The sequence below is a fragment of the Oncorhynchus keta genome, chromosome 9 (genome assembly GCF_023373465.1).
Source record: "Oncorhynchus keta strain PuntledgeMale-10-30-2019 chromosome 9, Oket_V2, whole genome shotgun sequence".
Classification (NCBI taxonomy): domain Eukaryota; kingdom Metazoa; phylum Chordata; class Actinopteri; order Salmoniformes; family Salmonidae; genus Oncorhynchus; species Oncorhynchus keta.
The window spans coordinates 21,198,017-21,215,128 of NC_068429.1; the positions used below are offsets into that span (position 1 = coordinate 21,198,017).

Sequence of the window (17,112 nt, forward strand, 5' to 3'; positions counted from 1 at the left end):
GAGCCATACCTGAGTCTTTTACATTCCCAGTCCCATACCTGGGTCTTTTACACTCCCAGAGCCATACCTGGGTCTTTAACATTCCCAGAGCCATACCTGGGTCTTTTACATTCCCAGACCCATACCTGGGTCTTTTACATTCCCAGACCCATACCTGGGTCTTTAACATTCCCAGAGCCATAACTGGGTATTTAACATTCCCAGAGCCATACATGGGTCTTTAACATTCCCAGAGCCATACCTGGGTCTTTTACATTCCCAGACCCATACCTGGGTCTTTAACATTCCCAGAGCCATAACTGGGTATTTAACATTCCCAGAGCCATACATGGGTCTTTAACATTCCCAGAGCCAAACCTGGGTTTTTTGTTTGATGTGTGTCTATGGATAAGTGTGTGAGGTCACATCACACTTTGCCTATAGTGTAGTGCATTCAGATAGTATTCAGACCCCTTGACGTTTTCCACATTTGGTTACGTTACAGCCTTATTCTAAAATGGAATGAAAAGATTGAAAATTCATCAATCTGCACACAGTATCTCATAACGACAAAGCGAAAACAGTTAAAAAAAATGTTTTGCAAAGTTATTACAAATAAAAAACTGAAATAACGTATTTACATAAGTATTCAGACCCTTTGCTAAGAGACTCAACATTGAGCTCAGGAACATCCTGTTTCAATTGATCATCCTTGAGATGTTTCTACAACTTGATTGGAGTCCACCTGTGGTAAATTCTATTGATTGGACATGATTTGGAAAGGCACACACCTGTCTATATAAGTTCCCACAGTTGATAGTGCATGTCAGAGCAAAAACCAAGCCATGAGGTCGAATGAATTGTCTGTAGAGCTCCGAGAGAGGATTGTGTCAAGGCACAGATCTGAGGAAGGGTACTAAAACATTTCTGCAGCATTGAAGATCCCCCAAGAACACAATGGCCTCCATCATTCTTAAATATAAACTCTTCCTAGAGCTGGCCGCCCGGGCCAAACTGAGCAATCGGGGGAGAAGGGCCTTGGTCAGGGAGGTGCCCAAGAACCCGATGGTCACTCTGACAGAGCTCTAGAGTTCCTCTGTGGAGATGGGAGAACCTTCCAGAAGAACAACCATCTCTGCAGCACATGACAGCCACTTGGAGTTTGGCAAAAGGCACCTAAAGGACTCTCAGATCATGAGAAACAAGATGCTCTGGTCTGATGACACCAAGATTGAACTCTTTCGCCTGAATGCCAAGCGTCACGTCTGGAGGAAATCTTGCACCATCCCTACGGTGAAGCATGGTCGTGGGGATGTTATTGCTGTGGGGATGTTATTGAGCGGCAGGGACTGGGAGACAGGATTGAGGGAAAGATTAACCTTAGCAAAGTACAGAGAGATCCCTGATGAAAACCTTCTTCAGAGCGCTCAGGACGTCAGACTGGGGCGAAGGCCATGACCTGGAGACACGAGGCGGCGCACAATTGCCTCGTCCGGGTTAGGGAAGGGTTTGCCCGGCCAGGACGTCCTTGTCCCATCACGCTCTAGTGATTCCTTGTGGCGGGAAGGGTGCATGCACGCTGACTTCGGACGCCAGTTATGTACGATGTTTCCTCCAACACATTGGTGCAGCTGGCATTGGGTTAAGCGATCAATGTGTCAAGAAGCAGTGCGGCTTGGCAGTGTCATGTTTACAGAGGACACATGGCTCTTGACCTTCGCCTCCCCCGAGTCCATACGGGAGTTGCAGAGATGGGACAAGACTGTAACTACCAATTGGGGCGAAAAAGTGGGAAAAAAAGTAAACCCAAAAATCGTGTTTTTATGGGGTATTGTGTGTAGACTGATGAGGGGAAAATACTATTTCATCCATTTTAGAATAAGGCTGTAACATAACAAAATGTGAAAAAAGTCCAGGGGTATGAATACTTTCCGAATGCACTGTAAGTCTGTCTGTCAAACAGTGGTCCTGTGTAGATGTATGGACTCAGGCTTAGAGTGACTGATCACAGCAGTAAACAGATAGAGGAGTGTGTGTGTGTGTGTGTAGTGTGTGAGTGAGTGCGTGCGTACATGCGTGTGGCCATGCGTCCATGGTGTGTGTGGTGAGTATGTGTGTGGTATGGGTGGGTTGGATGGGACTGGCAGGGGGATGGGGGTTGTCGTCACTGCAGACAAATGGGGATTGGAATGAAAGGAGGGAGCTCTGCTCCTTGTTTATTTACAATGTGAACAAGATGGACGACTCACAGGCTCATTCTGGGTGGTAAAGCACACGCACATACAGTTGAGCCCAGTGACATTTGTTTATAGGGAGACAGCTGTGGTTCTGTGACTCAGGTCAGATTGAGGTATTGAACTCATACGCTTTGGATCATAACATAGGAATTGGCTACCAGTGATGACATTGGCATATCAGGTATAGCCATGGCTTTAGCTCTGCAAGTCAACACCGTCCCCTGATGAATGTGGAGTGCTGGAGTAAAACTCCCAAGTAGGGACTGGCTATTTTCCATCTGTGAGATCTTCAGATCACTGGGAGGTGGGGAAGTCTTTGGGATATTTCCTCTGTCTTCTCCCCCTCTCTCTCTTTCTCTTCCCTCCCTTTCCCAGCTGCACTCTCCCTGGTCAGTGTTTATGCTAGCCCAGAGTGTTTACACTCCAGATGATCATTCATTTTCCTCTATGTATCCATAGTCCAAATGTTCAACCTTTGGACCAGAGGTGGCCTTGCTGCAGGACACAGCAGGAGGATGCAGAGACCAATGTGTTATACTGCATCATGTGATTTATATGATTGTCAGTCAGTGGTGTGTGATGACTCATGGCTTGGTTTTGAAATAATCATACACACAATCACGCAGACACACATGTGAAACACACACTCACACTCACACAGACACACGTATGTGAAACACACACACACACACGTTGGATAAATTATACTCACAGGCTCAATGATAGCAGGTTCTCCCTTCTGTCCCTTCTCTCCCCGAGACCCATCAACCTGCAAATGACATCAACATTACCATCATCATCATCATCATAGTCTATCGCTGACATCATAATCATTATCACCACCACCACCATCATCATCATCATCATATCACCACCACCACCATCATCACCACAACCACCATCATCATAGTCTATCGCCGACATAATAATCATTATCACCACCACCATCATCACCAGCACCACCACCATCATCATCATCACCACCACAATCATCATCGCCACCACCACCATCATCATCGTTACCACTATCATCATCATCATCATTACCATCATCATCATCACCACCACCATCATCATCACCATCACCACCATTACCATCATCATCTCCACATCCATCATCATCATCATCATCATCATCATCATCATCATCATCATCATCATCATCATCATCATCATCACCATCATCATCATCATCATCATCATCATCATTACCACCACCACCACCACCACCACCACCACCACCACCACCATCATCATCATTACCATCATCATCATCATCATCATCACCACCACCACCACCACCACCATCATCATCATTACCACCACCATCATCATCATCACCACCACCACCATCATCCTCATCATAGTATATCGCCACCATCACCATCATCACCACCATCATCATCATCATCACCACCACCACCACCATCATCAATATCAGCACCACCATCATCATCATCACCACCACCACCATCATTATCATAATATATCGCCACCATCACCATCATCATCATCACCACCACCACCATCATTATCATAATATATCGCCACCATCACCATCATCATCATCACCACCACCACCATCATCAATATCAGCACCACCATCATCACCATCACCACCACCACCATCATCATTATCATAGTATATCGCTGGCATCACCATCATCATCATCACCATCACCACCACCATCATTATCATAGTATATCGCCACCATCACCATCATCATCATCATCACCACCACCACCATCATCAATATCAGCACCACCATCATCATCATCAACACCACCACCATCATCATTATCATAGTATATTGCCGGCATCACCATCATCATCATCACCACCACCACCATCATCATTATCATAGTATATCGCCACCATCACCATCATCATCATCACCACCACCACCACCACCACCATCATCAATATCAGCACCACCATCATCATCATCACCACCACCACCATCATCATTATCATAGTATATTGCCGGCATCACCATCATCATCATCACCACCACCACCATCATCATTATCATAGTATATCGCCACCATCACCATCATCATCACCACCACCACCACCATCATCAATATCAGCACCACCATCATCATCATCACCACCACCACCATCATCATTATCACAGTATATCGCCGGCATCACCATCATCATCACCACCACCATCATCATTATCATCACTACAATTTTGATTATTATCATTATGATTACCATCATCATCGTCGTCCTTACCTGTCCGTAGTACTCGTCTGTCTCGGCTGGCAGCACCTTCTCCTCCTGTCCACCGTAGTCCAGGTCTCCATAACCATAGTCTGCGTCCCCATACTCAGAGATGGACTCTTCTTTGAACCGATCACCCTCCAGATCAGTGTAGTCTCCCTCAATAGCCACACCCTGGCCCCCGGCTCCCGTAGCAACCGAATCCCCAGCTCCAGCTCCTGCTCTTGCCGTCCCACCTCCGGCGCTGGCAGATCCTCCTACAGAGACGGAACCACCCCCAACGGAAACGGAACCACCCCCAACGGAAACGGAACCACCACCAACGGAAACGGAACCGCCCCCAACAGAAACAGAACCGCCCCCGACCGATACAGATCCACCTCCACCACCAGTACCGATTTCGACAGTACTGCTGCTGCTGGTTCTGCTGTCATGGCCACCGCCACCGATGTTGTACTCCTCTCCCTCTCCATAGGACAGGTCATAACCCTCACCATAGTTGTCATTGTAGCCTGCTCCAGCCTGAGAGACCAGAGAGGAAAGGACAGGGAGTCAATGGGACACACTGAGATATGATAAGATGTTATGTGACACATTCCAGATACAACATCTAACTGGTAAAACATAGGGCATTACCACACAAGCACACAACAACAGTGTGTAACTCACCGAGGTCTTGTTGCGTGTGATGGTGACTCCTCCACTACTGGTGATGACCTTCTCAAACTCCGCCCCCGTGCCCAGGTCAAACTTTGACCCCAACCCCAGGTCCAGCTCCACCCCTGCGCCGGTCCCCGTGCTTGAGCTGCTGATGGTGACTCTGCGACTGGCGTCGGGCGAGGCCGTGGACTCATCGTAGTATGATTCGTAGTTCCCATAACTATCTGTGTCATAGCCGTCGTAAGGGCTGGTCTCTTCCCCGTAGGCCTCCTCGCCGGCGGCTCCGGCTCCTGCTGCAGCGGAGGTGCTGCCGGTAGATACGGCGGTCAACACTTTGCCCTCGACTCCCTGACTGGCTGTATCCCTGACTGATGACACCACCTCTTTGACTGAGGTGACCACACGGCCGCTCTCTGGCACGGACACCTGGAGAGGAGGACAACACAATGTCAGGAAGACAAACTGTAGCCTATACAACACTTTTGATGAATTGTTTTAATTTACAGTAACTTTAATTTAAAGTCATTGAGATAAAGAATAGCTTTTCAAAGGGCGACCTGACCAAGATGTCATTCCAAACTGACATTGGAACATACTCAGCATCAACAGCAATCACTACATTATAAAATAAGGTATGGGATGACAGAGGGTGACAAATCCTACCCCACTGGAGATAGACGGTAGTCTTTTAAAAGGACAGGGGACATGGGACAGAAAGGGGACAGTACCTTTACGTCTTCCGTGGCAGGTCCAGCTTGTTCGTCAGTCTCAGTCTCGGAGGTGGACTCGGAAGGTTTCCCATCCATGTCCTCATAGTAAGGATACTCATAGTAATAGCTGTCCTCCTCTGTGTTCTATACAATACAGGGAATTATGAAACGGTTACTTCCCGCCAAGCAATCGGATTGGTCAAAAGTGCATTCCAGCTGTGGTGTTATTGAGCACAACACCACAGCTAGTCATGCGTTATCGAAAAATGATCGAATCACTTTATGATCACTCCACTAACAGTAATGGTTGACCAGAAAGTTATTCTTTCATAGTTCTTGCTTTCTGTGTAAAACCGTTTCATATACGCAATAATATACTTGAGGGTGTGAGTTATGGTGATTATTGACTGACAGAACTCACGTCTTCCTAGTGACCACATCATGTCGTTCCAATAATCCCCATAACACATCCCCTCTGGTATATTATTGATTTAATGGATGATGGTTGATGGTTGAAAATGACTAAGTAATAAGAGAGGAGGGTGTGTGTGTGAGAGAGAGAGAGAGAGAGAGAGAGAGAGAGAGAGAGAGAGAGAGAGAGAGAGAGAGAGAGAGAGAGAGAGAGAGAGAGAGAGAGAGAGAGAGAGAGAAAGAAAGAGAGAGAAAGACAGAGAGAGAGAGTAGGAGAGAGAGAGACAAAGAAAGAGAGAGAAAGACAGAGAGATAGAGAGTAAGAGAGAGACAGTAAGAGAGTGAGAAACAGGCAAAGAAAGAGAGAGAAAAAAAATCATTTCTTTGTACTGTAAGACAACAGATAGGGTCCTCCTCTGTGCTCTATACATACAGGGAAATGGATAATGGTTGATGGTTGAAATGACATACACATAATGATGAGAGAGAGAGAGAGAGAGAGAGATATTAGACAACAGACAGAGAAAGAGAGAAAGAAAGACATTGCTTTGTACTCTATGAAAACAGCCTAACATTATGATAACAATCAGATGTGACTGATATTGGGATGATGTCACAGGAGGTTTGTGGCACCTTAATTGAGGAGGCAATGGCTGGCTAATGGCAATGGCTGAAGCGGAATTAGTGGAAGGGTATCAATATCACATGGTTTCAACATGGTTCAACATGGTTCAACATGGCCTCCACTGGATGAATCCCCAACAAAAGGTGGGCTGTCTGAATCTGATCAGAAATCACGCCAAGAATGTCAAACCTACCTGACCCGTTCTGTGGGGGGGGTTTAAGAAGGGTGGGTCGGCAGGGGTGGGGGGCACTTCCATTTTATGCTTACTTACTTTACTTGCTTATGGAGGTACAATGCACAGAAAGATGGCGTGCCATAGAGTAGCTCTCTGTCATAGAGCTCATCCTCATCATGTACTGAGGGGAGAGAGGCACTAGTTGCTTCAGTCATTCTGAAGTTCTTCTTTTCTGTGAGGTCTGCTCCATATTAGCCCTACTTTTGGAACCAGATTATGAACCAACCCAAAACAGGTCTCAAACATGTTTGAGGTATGTGTTTGTGACAGTTACGTTTGACTCTGGTTTGGCTGTAGTTCTACTATGGTACTACTACTATGGTTCTACTATGTCAGGGTGAACTGGTTCCCTTTGGTTCTAAACAGCTCCAGATGGGCTGAGATGAGAGGTACGGGAGTTGTGATTGGGCACACTATGGTTCTGGTTCTCTCTCTGACTAGTTCACTTCATAAGAAAGCTGAGATCACCACTTCAACTGGAAAGAGTCCAAGGGTGTGGTTGGTTAGCTTGTTGAATTGATAATGTCGTTCTCCTCCAAAGGATTAAGACTTACCATGCCAAGGTAGGACAGCAGAGTTGTTTAATAGATTGGGGGCAGATATAGAAAGAAAATCTCCATTCAGCATAGAGTATGGGGATACAGGCTTAGACAAGTAGTCTGCCATTCCTGCATATTTAATTCCCTCTATAACTGCATAGAAGATCCAACCCTTTTGATTTCCCAGCACGCAGCACTTTCTCTCTGGCAGACAGCATTTTTTTCCCCCCAGCGATGCAGCTCTTTCATTCCAGTAGTTTGTCCAACCAACGCAGCCTGATCCCTAATCAAAGAACCGCTTATTGATAAAGGGATGAAGGAATACTGTATCAGGGAATATCAGGGAAGGCCACAGGGTATGCTGTATTTGATATAATGCACTGAACTCCTTGACTGTTTGAACCTGGAAATTAGAGCTTTTTTGGTTGTCTTTTATGAACTTGCTAGAGCAGGTACTCCTCATAAGGCCCCAAAGGACACACCCTGACCAATAGTTTCCCTTAACCTCTGCCTGTTCAAAAATGAGCAATTTATTACATACAGTAGTTTGTTATCTAGTTGTTCAACTTCTCAAGCCAACACAGCAAGTTGACTTCGACCTGAAGACAATTACCTTGAGACGTAAGAAGAGAGAGACCCAACTGAAAAGAAGGATAGAGTATAAAACATACTGTAAATATACTGTAAGAGTCTGGAGAGGTGATGAAGTGACTCACATATTCGTCTGTGTTGGGGTCCTGGGCTTGGGGCTGCTCTGGGACAGGGACCTCACAGTCGGGGCTGTAGTGTTCACAGTAGTCATAGGCAGCACGGTGGTCCGCCACAATCAACAACTGCTGGATGTCTCCCTGGAAACACACCGAAAACAGGAATTTATGAAACAACTGTAACCAGGAAGTAAAAATGGATGGAAACAAACAAACAAAACATTTTGTAAATAAATCAAGTAAAGAGAGAACATGTGTATTGCAGTGCTCTGCAGGCTAAACACAAACTGCTGAAACTAGGTCAAGGCACTGAAACATGGACGAGGTGACTAAGTCCTAAAGAACTCTGTCCCGTGTCCAACAGTCCTTTCTGATTAGTACTAAACACTGGGACATTACAGAACATTAAAGAACAGGCTACATGGGAGAGGCGGGAGGGAGCAACTAATGTGAACATGGAAAGTTTGAGGCACACGCACACACACACACACACACACACACACACACACACACACACACACACACACACACACACACACACACACACACACACACACACACACACACACACACACACACACACACACACACACACACACACACACACAGTGCGGCAATATTTCACCATGGAATAGTATTCTCACAGAGTAACAGTTTTTACTATCCGATTAACCAATATTCTCACAACATACTGTAAATCCATCCCTGTGCTAAAAGGGAAATGAGTGATTTGGCCCCGAGCTCATCACGGTAGACAAAGTGATCCAGGTTGACGTGCTATGGAGAGGACATGAGCCAACCTGCTCTCACACACATCCAATGAACATGCTGATTTACAGAGGTCACTGTACAGGGAAGAGAGGGAGGGAGTAGTGAGAGAGAGAGAGAGAGAGAGAGAGAGAGAGAGAGAGAGAGTGTGGGGGGCTCAGAAGGATCCCCAGGCTGCATGGGGAGTTGGGTGTGAGTGCTATATTTTTCATCCTTGACTAGACTGGAACCTCAACTATACTTGTATACATTTTCTGAGCCAACATTAACAAGACATATCAAGCAATGAACACAGATTTTAAAAACGAACACACAAACCATGATTAAACATGTTGAAGACTGCTACAAACCACACATAACATTTCCTCATAAATACCAACAGGCCATATGCCATCATGTTTTTAATTAATGTATGTACACACCAAAATATGTAGGTACGTCAAACTATACAATCTCCAGCCCTCATAAAAGGAAAGAAATGACTTTGAGATGACATCAGTCTTTCATTAAATCCATCTGACAGAAGTTCAAAATAACTCATAACACTGTTTTGTTTTTCCATATGCATGGAGAATCGTTGTTATTAAAAGAGATTATTTTTTAAAACTTGTGGTCCAAGCAACAACAGTTTGTTGAAAAACAGGAATCTGAAGCTCTCTACTATAACATCACTTGTTTCATACGTACTGATTCTCTACATGAACGACACCACAGTCCAATGCAGCCGTTTCCTGTTGTTTTCTGGCTGGTTTCTGTCTTCATGATGGATGACAGGGAAACAAACTAGGACTCTGTCTTCCAGACAAAGAGGTCTGCTGGCCCCTCCAGCAATACACTCAAGGCTCGCAGGATATCCAGGCCATTGGGGCTGTTTAGATGCTGGAAGATGCCAATTTCTGTTTGTTCAATGTTGGAACTGGAAAATGGTAATTTGAACAAACATGGATCTTCACCAAACAGATACGGTGTCAGTACTAAGTTGTCTACGGGTCTGTATGTGTATCTCTATATTTTGAACCACAACGTCCCTACAGTAGAAGTTCAAGATGGCTGCCCATTAGCTTATTGAAAATGCAATAAAACAACATTTAGACAGCTCTGGGAGAGTGAAGGAGGTAACTAGATGCTTCCCCTTCAACATCTCTCTTTCCCCCCCTTTCCCTCCCCCAGGCTATCAGGACGGGTGGTGCGATCCTCAGTTCACCCAGTAACAGACGCCGAGGACATCGCTGGAGCAATGAGAACACCACCACAGATTTTTTTATGAGCACACACACTGACGTCTTGGTACAGGTTACGAGGGAAGCTGTGTAAAATGGTCACACTGTAGAACCCTGATTAGGAGTTATTGTCAAGAGAAAACAATCTCTTGAAAGAATCATTCCCAGCTGGAATCACACGTGTTTGTTTGTTCCTTTGGCCTGGAGGTGTTAGCATGGGCGCTGGTCAGAGTAGTGCACTATATAGAGAATAGGGTGCCATTTGGGATGTAGGCGTGGCCTCTTAATAACATAAAGGCCCAGCCAAGTGTTGCATGAGCTGGCAGTACAGAGACTGCTGGTGGATGTCATTACAACACTCCCCTGATGTACACTCATATATTATTTATCATATCGCATGCTGCCAAAGAGTTCATCCTATTCAATGCAGACCTGATGTTTTCAGTAGATTTTTCCAAGCCTTCACCCAACCAACCATGTTAGAAGGCAATGGGTATTGGCACTGCAGCTGAACTAATACAGTCTTGGGGAACTTGTATATCTACAACTCTTTGGATTCTCTCATTGGAGTCAAACGCACAGCTTAACAGAATTCAGTCAGTCAGTTTGGCATGGACAAGCAGTAGTTTGGTTGAACCCAAGAGACGAAATAAAAAGATTGCAGATTATAGGATGGGTAGAGAACAGAGAGACACCCTGTACTTTCTGACACTGTCACCTAGCCAGCCTATTTAACCACATCGCTCCAGTGGAAAAACTGGAGTTATGGAGTAGCAGTCTGAGTTATGGAGTAGCAGTCTGAGTTATGGAGTAGCAGTCTGAGTTATGGAGTAGTATTCTGAGTTATGGAGTAGTAGTCTGAGTTATGGAGTAGTAGTCTGAGTTATGGAGTAGCAGTCTGAGTTATGGAGTAGCAGTCTGAGTTATGGAGTAGTATTCTGAGTTATGGAGTAGTAGTCTGAGTTATGGAGTAGTAGTCTGAGTTATGGAGTAGCAGTCTGAGTTATGGATTAGTAGTCTGAGTTATGAAGTAGTAGTCTGAGTTATGGAGTAGCAGTCTGATCTGAGTTATGGAGTAGTAGTCTGAGTTATGGAGTAGTAGTCTGAGTTATGGAGTAGTAGTCTGAGTTATGGAGTAGTAGTCTGAGTTATGGAGCAATAGTCTGAGTTATGGAGTAGTAGTCTGAGTTATGGAGTAGTAGTCTGAGTTATGGAGTAGTAGTCTGAGTTATGGAGTAGCAGTCTGATCTGAGTTATGGAGCAGTAGTCTGAGTTATGGAGTAGTAGTCTAAGTTATGGAGCAATAGTCTGAGTTATGGAGTAGTAGTCTGAGTTATGGAGTAGTAGTCTGAGTTATGGAGTAGTAGTCTGAGTTATGGAGTAGTAGTCTGAGTTATGGAGTAGTAGTCTGAGTTATGGAGTAGTAGTCTGAGTTATGGAGTAGCAGTCTGAGTTATGGAGTAGTAGTCTGAGTTATGGAGTAGTAGTCTGAGTTATGGAGTAGTAGTCTGAGTTATGGAGTAACAGTCTGATCTGAGTTATGGAGCAGTAGTCTGTTATGGAGTAGTAGTCTGAGTTATGGAGCAATAGTCTGAGTAATGGGGTAGTAGTCTGAGTTATTTAGTAGTAGTCTGAGTTATGGAGTAGTAGTCTGAGTTATGGAGCAATAGTCTGAGTTATGGAGTAGTAGTCTGATCTGAGTTATGGAGTAGTAGTCTGAGTTATGGAGTAGTAGTCTGATCTGAGTTATGGAGTAGTAGTCTGAGTTATGGAGTAGTAGTCTGAGTTATGGATTAGTAGACTGACTTATGGAGCAGTAGTCTGAGTTATGGAGTAGTAGTCTGATCTGAGTTATGGAGTAGTAGTCTGAGTTATGGAGTAGTAGTCTGATCTGAGTTATGGAGTAGTAGTCTGAGTTATGGAGTAGCAGTCTGAGTTATGGAGTAGTAGTCTGAGTTATGGAGTAGTACTGAGTTATGGAGTAGTAGTATGAGTTACGGAGTAGCAGTCTGAGTTATAGAGTAGTACTGAGTTATGGAGCAGCAGTCTGAGGTGTGGAGTAGCAGTCTGAGTTATGGAGTAGCAGTATAAGTTATGGAGTAGCAGTATGAGGTGTGGAGCAGCAGTCTGAGTTATGGAGTAGCAGTCTGAGTTATGGAGTAGTACTGAGTTATGGAGTAGTAGTATGAGTTACGGAGTAGCAGTCTGAGTTATAGAGTAGTACTGAGCGATGGAGCAGCAGTCTGCCGTGTGTAGTAGCAGTCTGAGTTATGGAGTAGCAGTATAAGTTATGGAGCAGCAGTCTGAGTTATGGAGTAGCAGTCTGAGTTATGGAGTAGTACTGAGTTATAGAGTAGTAGTCTGAGTTATGGAGTAGCAGTCTGAGGTGTGGTGTAGCAGGCTGAGTTATGGAGTAGCAGTCTGAGGTGTGGAGTAGCAAGCTGAGTTATGGAGTAGCAGTCTGAGGTGTGGTGTAGCAGGCTGAGGTGTGGAGTAGCAGGCTGAGGTGTGGAGTAGCAGGCTGAGTTATGGAGTAGCAGTATGAGGTGTGGAGCAGCAGTCTGAGTTATGGAGTAGCAGTCTGAGTTATGGAGTAGTACTGAGTTATAGAGTAGTAGTCTGAGTTATGGAGTAGCAGTCTGAGGTGTGGTGTAGCAGGCTGAGTTATGGAGTAGTACTGAGTTATAGAGTAGTAGTCTGAGTTATGGAGTAGCAGTCTGAGGTGTGGTGTAGCAGGCTGAGTTATGGAGTAGCAGTCTGAGGTGTGGAGTAGCAGTCTGAGTTATGGAGTAGTACTGAGTTATAGAGTAGTAGTCTGAGTTATGGAGTAGCAGTCTGAGGTGTGGTGTAGCAGGCTGAGTTATGGAGTAGCAGTCTGAGGTGTGGAGTAGCAGTCTGAGGTGTGGAGTAGCAGTCTGAGGTGTGGAGTAGCAGGCTGAGGTGTGGAGTAGCAGTCTGAGGTGTGGAGTAGCAGTCTGAGTTATGGAGTAGCAGGCTGAGGTGTGGAGTAGCAGGCTGAGGTGTGGAGTAGCAGTCTGAGGTGTGGAGTAGCAGTCTGAGGTGTGGAGTAGCAGGATGAGTTATGGAGTAGCAGTCTGAGGTGTGGAGTAGCAGTCTGAGGTGTGGAGTAGCAGTCTGAGGTGTGGAGTAGCAGTCTGAGGTGTGGAGTAGCAGGCTGAGTTATGGAGTAGCAGTCTGAGGTGTGGAGTAGCAGTCTGAGGTGTGGAGTAGCAGTCTGAGGTGTGGAGTAGCAGTCTGAGGTGTGGAGTAGCAGGCTGAGGTGTGGAGTAGCAGTCTGAGGTGTGGTGTAGCAGGCTGAGTTATGGAGTAGCAGTCTGAGGTGTGGAGTAGCAGTCTGAGGTGTGGAGTAGCAGGCTGAGGTGTGGAGTAGCAGTCTGAGGTGTGGAGTAGCAGTCTGAGGTGTGGAGTAGCAGGCTGAGGTGTGGAGTAGCAGTCTGAGGTGTGGAGTAGCAGTCTGAGGTGTGGAGTAGCAGGCTGAGTTATGGAGTAGCAGTCTGAGGTGTGGAGTAGCAGTCTGAGGTGTGGAGTAGCAGTCTGAGGTGTGGAGTAGCAGTCTGAGTTATGGAGTAGCAGTCTGAGGTGTGGAGTAGCAGTCTGAGGTGTGGAGTAGCAGTCTGAGTTATGGAGTAGTAGTCTGAGGTGTGGAGTAGCAGTCTGAGGTGTGGAGTAGCAGTCTGAGTTTTGGAGTAGCAGTCTGAGGTGTGGAGTAGCAGTCTGAGGTGTGGAGTAGCAGGCTGAGTTATGGAGTAGCAGTCTGAGGTGTGGAGTAGCAGTCTGAGTTATGGAGTCGCAGTCTGAGGTGTGGAGTAGTAGGCTGAGGTGTGGAGTAGCAGTCTGAGGTGTGGAGTAGCAGGCTGAGTTATGGAGTAGCAGTCTGAGGTGTGGAGTAGCAGTCTGAGTTATGGAGTCGCAGTCTGAGGTGTGGAGTAGTAGGCTGAGGTGTGGAGTAGCAGTCTGAGGTGTGGAGTAGCAGTCTGAGTTATGGAGTAGCAGTCTGAGGTGTGGAGTAGCAGTCTGAGGTGTGGAGTAGCAGTCTGAGGTGTGGAGTAGCAGGCCAAACACACTTGATTTTACTCACATACAGCATGTTAAAAGGGAAGGCTCAGTGTGTGGGCTCTAAATTAGATATAGAAAGCATCTAAATGAAAAATAGAGAATGTTTGACTGTATCTGTAGCATTTCAAAATAAAAGCCTTTTTCCTGCACCTTTATTGTGTAACAATAGATCAAGGTCCACCATCGACCTTCCAGACAGAAACCACTGCTGTTACAGTTGTGCCCAGCTGGCGGCAGGAGAGCATTCTATGGTTCTACCACATGTAAAGCCAATCATCTGAGCAAATGAATCATCCTCATATAATCATGAGCAGCATATTAAGTTCAGTGTATCTGCTTGTATATTTTAATGGCATGGTGAGGTGAGAGCTTGAGTTGCATAGTAACTGGTTCACCATAAAGAGAAGTACCGAAAAGAGGATATATATATATACAGTATTCTCTCTCTCTCTCTCTCTCTCTCTCTCTCTCTCTCGACATTAATTGGAGAATTCAAGCATAAAACCCAGGAAATGCTTGTATTGATTAAGTGCGGCTATAAAGGGATGATGTTATCACCCCCCTCCTGCTGATGCCTGCAGTGCAGGGTGGGTGACATGGGAACCTGGGAAAGGGCCACCTCACACTTCACTAACAGCACCACTCAGCACCACCATTACAGTGGTAATTGCGCTGAACAAAACACCACATAGTTCTACTACTCTGCTCTCTTGGTCCTGACTTATTGACTCAAGAGATGAAACAACCTTAGACTTGGTAACACACATACATACACAAAGACACAGCAATTTTCATTTGATTTTACCTTTATTTAACTAGGCAAGTCAGTTAAGAACAAACTCTTATTTTCAATGACAGCCTAGGAACAGTGGGTTAACTGAGTAGTGTTCAGGGGCAGAACGACAAGGTACCTTGATTTGTACCTTGTCAGCTCGGGGGTTTGAACTTGCAACCTTCCAGTTACTAGTCCAACGCTCTAACCACTAGGCTACGCTGCCGCCCCAAACACACTCACACACAAATTGTCACAGTAATATACACACCGTTAGAATTGCAGGCACCCATATATACCATCAAATGTCCTTTCAGACAGCTTCACAGACACCCCCACACATATCCCCACACACACAATTAAGGCGTCAGCATGCTTCAGTCCATCTGGCGCCTAGCCAAACTTGGCTAGGAGAACCGAATGTGTGCTCGCATACTCCCTTAAAAGATATTGACTTGAAAAACAATACAAAACAGCAGTATTACTGTTTGTCCATTTTGAGATGTCGCAGCCATTATCCACTTCCTCAAAATCTAAGACAAGTGTCAAATTCATTCCATGCAAGGTGTAGTGTCTGCAGGTTTTTGTTTTTTCCTTTAAATTAAGAACTAGACAACCAGGTGAGGGGAGTTCTTTACTAATTAATGACCTTAATTCATCAATCAAGTACAAGGGAGGAGCTAAAACCCACAGACATTTGCCATTCTTTGGAATGACTTTGACACGTGATCTAAGATAACTTGAGAAATCTGACATTAATTTTTATGTTTTTGCCGAGGTGATCATAGTCGCGCAATTATACATCTAACTAAGATGTTTGGTACAGTATTTCTCAATGAAAAAATTTGCATGAAAACAAGTCGTCTCTCGTTGAATGACAACAAAGATTTTACTGAAGAATCCCTACTGTTGACCAATCAATGACAAACGAGAGTAGACTTCGGCCACCAACTTCACCTTGCCTCAAGAACAACATTTGTGCCCAAGCAGCCAAAAAAAAACTTACCCAAGTCCAAAACTACTAAAAACGTCACAAAATGTCATCATAATATATGCACAAATTCTTGGGAATTGTTTTGGGTGGAAAGCATGAGGACGCCTTTAGACACACACAGACACCAAATCAAACTGCTTCGTAAACAACAGCTGTAGACTAACAGTGAAATGCTTACTTCACAACAATGCATAGAGGAAAATATGAAAATAATAACTAGAGGAATAAATACACAATGATTAAAGATAACTTGGCTATATACACAGGGTACCAGTACAGAGTTGATGTGCAGGGGTTTGAGGTAATTGAGGTTGATACAGGATGTACATATAGGTAGGGGTAAAGTTACTAGGCAACAGGATAACAGTAGAAACAGTGTAGGATGGATCAAAAGAGTTAGTGTAAACGGGGATCAATGCAGATTGTCCAGGTAGCTATTGGTTAACTCTGTAACTAGCTATTCAACAGTCTTATGCCTTGGGGATAGAAGATGTCCAGGATCCAGTTGGTTCCAGACTTGGTGTATCGGTACCACTTGCCATGAAATAGCAGAGATAACAGTATAGGACTTGGGTGGCTAGTTTTAGGGCCGTCCTCTGACAACGCCTGGTATAGAGGTGCTGGATGGCAGGGAGTTTGCCCTGGTGATGTACTGAGCCATTCGCACTACCCTCTGTAGCACTTTGTGGTCGTTGCCAAGTAGTTGCAGTGATGCCTCACAAGCAGTGATGCAGCCAGTCAAGATGCTCTCAATGGTGCAGCTGTAGAGCTTTTTGAGGTTCTGAGGGCCCATGCCAAATCTTTTCAGCTTCCTGATGGGGTTTACCCACCTGACTTATTCTCCAGACCCTTTCGCCCCCTCTCACCCTCCCTCCCCCTCCCCTTCCTCTCCCCCTCTCTTACCACCTCACCCTCCCCTCAATTGTAGTCTCATCTGACCAGAGTACC

At 45.3% G+C, this 17,112-nt stretch overlaps 1 protein-coding gene across 1 annotated transcript in view; it reads right to left on the bottom strand.

The window, feature by feature from the left end:
• Positions 1-17,112, bottom strand: part of LOC118388065 (collagen alpha-1(XI) chain-like) — a 173,652-nt gene that overhangs the window by 68,603 nt on the left and 87,937 nt on the right. Inside the window, exons 5-9 of the mRNA XM_052525456.1 lie at positions 8,343-8,474; positions 5,835-5,960; positions 5,116-5,532; positions 4,459-4,968; positions 2,929-2,985 (exon numbers count right to left, since the gene is read on the bottom strand). Of these exons, the coding sequence (XP_052381416.1) occupies positions 2,929-2,985; positions 4,459-4,968; positions 5,116-5,532; positions 5,835-5,960; positions 8,343-8,474 (1,242 nt within the window). The remainder of the gene's footprint in view (positions 1-2,928; positions 2,986-4,458; positions 4,969-5,115; positions 5,533-5,834; positions 5,961-8,342; positions 8,475-17,112) is intronic.